At 39.5% G+C, this 6,000-nt stretch overlaps 1 protein-coding gene across 2 annotated transcripts in view; it reads left to right on the top strand.

The window, feature by feature from the left end:
- The first annotated feature begins 250 nt into the window (after positions 1-250).
- Positions 251-6,000, top strand: part of macrod2 (mono-ADP ribosylhydrolase 2) — a 435,942-nt gene continuing 430,192 nt past the window's right edge. For both annotated transcript variants that reach the window (XM_034227004.1, XM_034227002.1), the window contains exon 1: positions 251-471. In XM_034227004.1, the coding sequence (XP_034082895.1) occupies positions 435-471 (37 nt within the window). In that variant the 5' untranslated portion in view covers positions 251-434. The remainder of the gene's footprint in view (positions 472-6,000) is intronic.

Below are 6,000 nucleotides of genomic sequence, written 5' to 3'. Positions count from 1 at the left end.
ATTTACAGGACTGTTTACTTGCAGTGACTCAAAGCAGACTCAACTCTGTGCAGTTTACATCCGAGTGGCCCGGCGTTACTAGCCAAACACCTCACACGCCAGGAGGATGCACCGCCGGAAACAACCTACCCTGCCTCCCCTCCCCTGCGCGCGGACCTTATATGATTGACTCATTGGCCAGACCAATCGCGTGCCCACTTCCCTGTTTTCCACATCCAATCATTAAGCCGGAATTCGTACACATATTTTACGGCGCACTCACGGTAGGTTGAACCGGCTGAGGTCCATAGCAATTTGACAGCTTCACAGGTGAGACAACCGTCCAGAGGCTGTTTCACTTTACATTCCAGTTTTTCCCCTGAGCACTGTTCACTGTGAGCCTGGGGTTGTCACACTCAAAAAACAACCATTCGAAGTCAAACCATTCCGGCAGCATGAGCAAAAAGAAAAAGGACTGGAAGACTGAAAAAGGTAAGGCATGTTTTGGGGAGAATGGGGCTATTATCATCTCTATGGCAGACAGCATGAATTCAACCATGCCAGTAAATGGACAGCCACTCTTTCGGTCTTCTCCGTGTTGCCGTGACACTACTTTACTATCTAGACTATCCGTTGGACAAAACACGGTCACTGTACAGATGTTATAATGATGTGCGCCTCTGTTTAGCTGCCGTAATGCATGTTTGACATTCGCCAGCAACACTGTTCACATAGTGCTTCTTGCCTGATTATTAGCTTAAACGTAAGGCTCCCGCATATTTTTGTCCCTTAGACTACTCATAACTAACATATCCTGCCTTCCACCTGTGTGATACACCAACAGTAGCTCCCTCTACTTCTCTGCTACATCATATTCCTGTAGCAGCAGACACGCCGTAGCAAAACAAAGACACATAACGTATAAAGGTTTAAGACGTGCTTAATAATGTCTTTCAAAGTGAAAGTTGCCCATGACACATAACACTGAGACTCGCTTCCTTGACTCCAAATTATTTCAGTTTCAGAAACATGAACAGGATATACCTGTTGTTCTCAAGGAATTTATGCTAACTCTATCTATATTTATAAGATATTTGATTCTTGACACAGTGGAGCTTTTCTCATTGTAGATGTGTTCACTTGTCCCAGTAGGTTCAGCACAGGTGTTATCAGACGAATTAGGGAGAGCTCAATTTCATTTATGCCACATTGTACACGTGTCACTGACAGTGTTGTGCTAGTTACTGAAAACCAGTAACTAGTTACCATTACTAGTTACTTCATGTCAAAAGTAACTCAGTTACTTTACCAGTTACCTACACCCAAAAGTAATGCGTTACTGTGAAAAGTAACGTTTTAGTTACTTGAAAAAAGGGCTCCCATTAATGCCCTTATAGCCTTCATTTCAGTACTGTTATTGCATTGAAGAATAATACAATCTGTTGATCGACTTGACATGCCTTATATGCAATCTGGATTGCATCGATATTAGCTGGCTTTCCATTTTTGTATATTCTTTCTCCAGGTAGTTGGAAAAAGTTTTCCGTCCCATATGCCGTGTGCCGCCCGGACATGCTATCATGCTAACTAGCTCCCTGAAAGCGGGTGACTCCACTGTAGCAATAGCCTGCATGTGTTCTACAACATACCGTGCAATGGCTTTATCGACTTTTCCCTGGCTAGCAGTCCCTTGGTTAAAATCCAGCCGCTGTTGCTTAGGTGGAGGTGGAGTGGCGTCGGCTGAGTCTCTGTGTTCTTAGCTACTAGCTTCGTCCCAGCATGTTGTTTTTGCAGATGTTTTAAGAGATTTGAATGACTGGTTTGGGCAGTAGATAGGATCTTTGACCCGCCAAGACACAACTTACATTTAACTAAAACGTTATTTTCTTTGTGCTCGACAAAAGTGAAATAGTGAGAATATCTCCAGGTGGAGAAACTAGACTTGAGCTCCGCCGCCGCCATGATAGTCTTGTTAGTAAACAACACAAACACGCCCACAGCCCGTCTCCACATGTGACACAGGAAGTATCTAAGTACATTTACTCAAGTACTTAAGTACAGTTCTCATCTCTGTTCGCCTGGCTGTTGACTATATAAAAAACTAACGGAGTAACGGAGTAACGCACCATGTAGTAACGGTAACTGAGTTACTGCATTTAAAAAGCAATGCGTTAGAGTACTAGTTACTGCCGAAAATAACGGCGTTACAGTAACGCGTTACTTTTTACGTGTTAGTCCCAACACTGGTCACTGAGCATGCATAACACAAGGGCCTTTCTACTAGTAGCCATCATTAAGATTATTCATTCCACCTGTGGTCCGACAGTACATGACAATGTATTTCAACGTTATCGAACTGTATTCCATAATATTACACTTGCTGAAGTGAACTACTGATTCAGACAATATCCAGCCCTGGCTTCTGTTCAGAATTATTGTAGCCTCAATTATGAACTTGAATTGTTTCTAATTATTGCTGATATTTTTGAGGAGTTAGTGATTCAAATAGTTTTGATGCCGGCTAGTTTTTCATGTGAAATACTGCAGCAGTTGAGTCGTCTCACTTTCAAACCTGTTCACTCACAAGCTTTTTATTTTTTTATAAATGTATGGGAACATTTCTATCATGGTCATTTCAATTCTCTGAGCAAAGGTAATAATTAATCTTAGCTAACCATTTCCAGTTTGAGCAGGTAGCAGCATGTAATGAACATCAAAGTAAGTCAGATTTCATATTCTGAGCATACACCCCTCTAGCTCAAATTGCATTAAGAGGAGATCAAGGCTAGTCAAAATGTGAATAGGAGAAACTCTGAAATGTAAGGAATTTAATGTTATTATTTTTTAACTAGTTTGTCTGTTGGTGCGAGAAGCACTACTAAAAATGTTAAATTATTGTAAATTGGGTTGGTAAAATGAACATTATTTAAAAATTGGCTAAAACATACAGGGTTGCAGGATGCCGTCTATTCTGAATTTGGATAACTTTTTTAAACAAACCAAACTAAATAAGAAACATTACATTGGATATAAATAGTAAAAAGCTACATTAAGTGAGATGGAATTAGACACATCTAATTGTATTTGTTATCACTATTATTTTGTGGTGGTGATGAGTGAAGGGCCATCCCATCCAGTACTCACCAAGTACAGAAGAAAAAAAAGATGGCACTTCGCAGTTATTCCCCCGGGAACACAATTGTGTTACTCATATTTAATAAAGCACATTTTGGGCCCAGACTGTTCTCATGGCATCCTATCCAAGCTTTGGGCTTTCTTCAACAGCGATTTGTTCAGCAGAGTGACAAAGCGCTTAACTCCAGAGAGCTTTGCTGTGTTCAACCTCAGAAGAACTGCCTCTTTATTCATCCATGTAGAATAAAAGCAACCTTGGGAATGGCAGGAGTGGGCAAGAGGGAGAGAAAATACATTAGAGATAGAATGGATATCCCTAAATGCGGGAATACCTTTTAATTATAGCGTGATATACTGCAGTATGTTGCCATAAGATCCACTTAGGATCCTTGTATTTCTCTTCATAACTTGGTCCGCATCGACTGCCTTAATATTTAGGGGAAGATTATAAGTCTCTGTTGTTGTTGTTGTTATGAAAGCATCAAAGCTTAGACGTCAACATTTTGCTTTAGAGAACTTGATTTTTCTGTGTACTGTTGTTTCCAATCCAGTTGCTTAAACTGTTTCATAGAGGGGAGGTTTTAGGAGGCATGAACTAAGGATGATACTTTTCAGAACAGGCCATTGTTGTTTTGAGAAACATTAGGAAGCTGCCACTTATGTTGGAATTTATTTCAAATCAAAACGGGATAACAAGAATGACTCAAACTTGTGACACAGCAGCTTAGCTAACTAGAGATGGCTTAAAAGTTAGAATTGGGAACATATTTCTTTATATCGAGTTCATTTTTTCAAAACTGTTCCGCTCAGCAGTAGTTCATCTTAAAACCAAACAAACTCATGCAACCACAACACTTTCTACACGTGTCCAAATCCAACAATGACTTAATATTGTAAGAACAGTTAGCATCACAATATGTATCACTATTGTATTTTGAAATATATTTTATTCCTGTTTAACATAAACAAATATACTAGCATGAATATAGGTTATTCCAGTAATGCAATATAAAACTAAACTATACATACAGTATATTCACTAAACATACTTTCATATAGAAACCTAGCAGTGCAAGCTAACCCAGGGTTGCCAACTTTGGGTACCTGGCTGGAGTGAGATTTTGATATCATGGGTTTGATTACACATATGCGCACGAAATGACTGCTATCGTGTCAGTAGCGGGACCTTAGCATATATATAGGATATATAGGCTATACAATATATACAAATACACAATATTGGACACAGACTATAAAGGGCACAAAGTTTCATTCACTAATGAAAGTCAAACACATGTTTGTTTCCACTGTTTTATTGTGTGCCTGTCGCGATAAGCACTTAATTGACTTATCGTACGATAAATAAAAATGAACTCGATACATTTCCATTTACATGAGGATGTGACTAGCAGTTTGAAAGGATGTACTTGAATTATTATTATATATTATCATTATGTCAGTGGTCTAAAATGGTCATACAACGGTGCCGACAATATTATCGTTTATCGCAATAATTTCCGGGAAAATGTATCCAACAAAATTAATTATCGTGAGAGGCCCATACATGAAACACACACACAAACAAATCTACAGACTTACTCCAAACTGCCAAATATGTTAATTAACACACTCTATTTTGGCCTAGTAGAACAATAAGCAGCAGACTTTTACTTTTTTATAATTTCTACTGGATCTTAGATCTGCGCTTGCGCAATACGGGTCGGCAGCTGCGAGAGAGTATTTTTGTTGGGTAATCCATGGTAGGGCTAACCCATACAGTGGTGGGGCTCAAGTCAGTATTTGCAATGTAATTACATACACGCTCCCCTTGACAGTGAAACGCCACGCGTGAGGGTTAGATTATTTCCCTGTCTCAATCCAAATTGAACTGTATGAAATAAAAAGGCACATTTGTCTTGTAGTAAATAAAAAGGGCGACCTGGAGCCAATCCTGCAATTTCTCCACAGGTGAAAGAGTTAACATGCTGAAAACCCAACCCCTGCAGGGGGGTCTGGGGGGATTCTCCCCCAGGAGATTTTTTGAAATACTAACATAAAATACACATTCTGGTACTCTCTTGAGAAGAAAAATAAATAAATCTATTAGCCATATTTAAAAAAAAAAATGAAGGCCATTTTAGTTTTTTGTTACTTTGTTCTGAAAGCTGAACCTGCTGCTCCTCACAGAGAGAAGAGGCTGTGAATGACTTTACATTGTGGATAAGAGTGGATAGCCCCCATTGTTCTGTGTGTCAAAATGAAAGACAGCCCACACACCTATCAATCATCAAAACCGTGGGGTCTTATTTCATTACGTGTTGATTTCTATCCAAAAGTATTCTCTGTCGGGACTTCCTGCAACAACACCACGCCGTTATCTTGATTCTGATTGGCCAGAAGACATTATCAAAGATGTTCTATTGAGAAGACGATCACTACGTCACAACAGTTTTCAAAACCGTTTCTAGTCTTCGGTATTCTTGTTTTTTGGCGTGAGAATAGTTTGGGCAGCGTGAGATTGAGAGTGAAAGCGTGTGTCACACGCCAGATGCGTGAGAGTTGGCAACCCTGAGCTAACCATGTTATCTGCATTTGGCATTTTTGATACTGCAAGGAGACGTATTGTGTGAAGAGAAATTGAAGATGTTGTTTAATTGTTGATATATTTATGATCCACGTCAAGTATTCAGTTTCGGCGGCATTTCTTCCGTTTTTCCAAAGGTCTTCTCATCAGGGCTCTATAAATAAAGAACTACGGCAGATCTGTAATATGTAATGCAGCCGAACCGTGTATTACAATGCCGTTACGTGATGACTTTCAAAGAGAAAAGCAAGAGCACTCGGAATTAAGTATTTTATTCTTTTAAAATGTTTTCGGATTTCATA

The sequence above is a fragment of the Gymnodraco acuticeps genome, unplaced genomic scaffold (genome assembly GCF_902827175.1).
Source record: "Gymnodraco acuticeps unplaced genomic scaffold, fGymAcu1.1, whole genome shotgun sequence".
Taxonomy (NCBI): Eukaryota; Metazoa; Chordata; class Actinopteri; order Perciformes; family Bathydraconidae; genus Gymnodraco; species Gymnodraco acuticeps.
The sequence above is the reverse complement of the archived record's forward strand: the minus strand, read 5'-3'. Positions and strand labels throughout refer to the sequence as shown.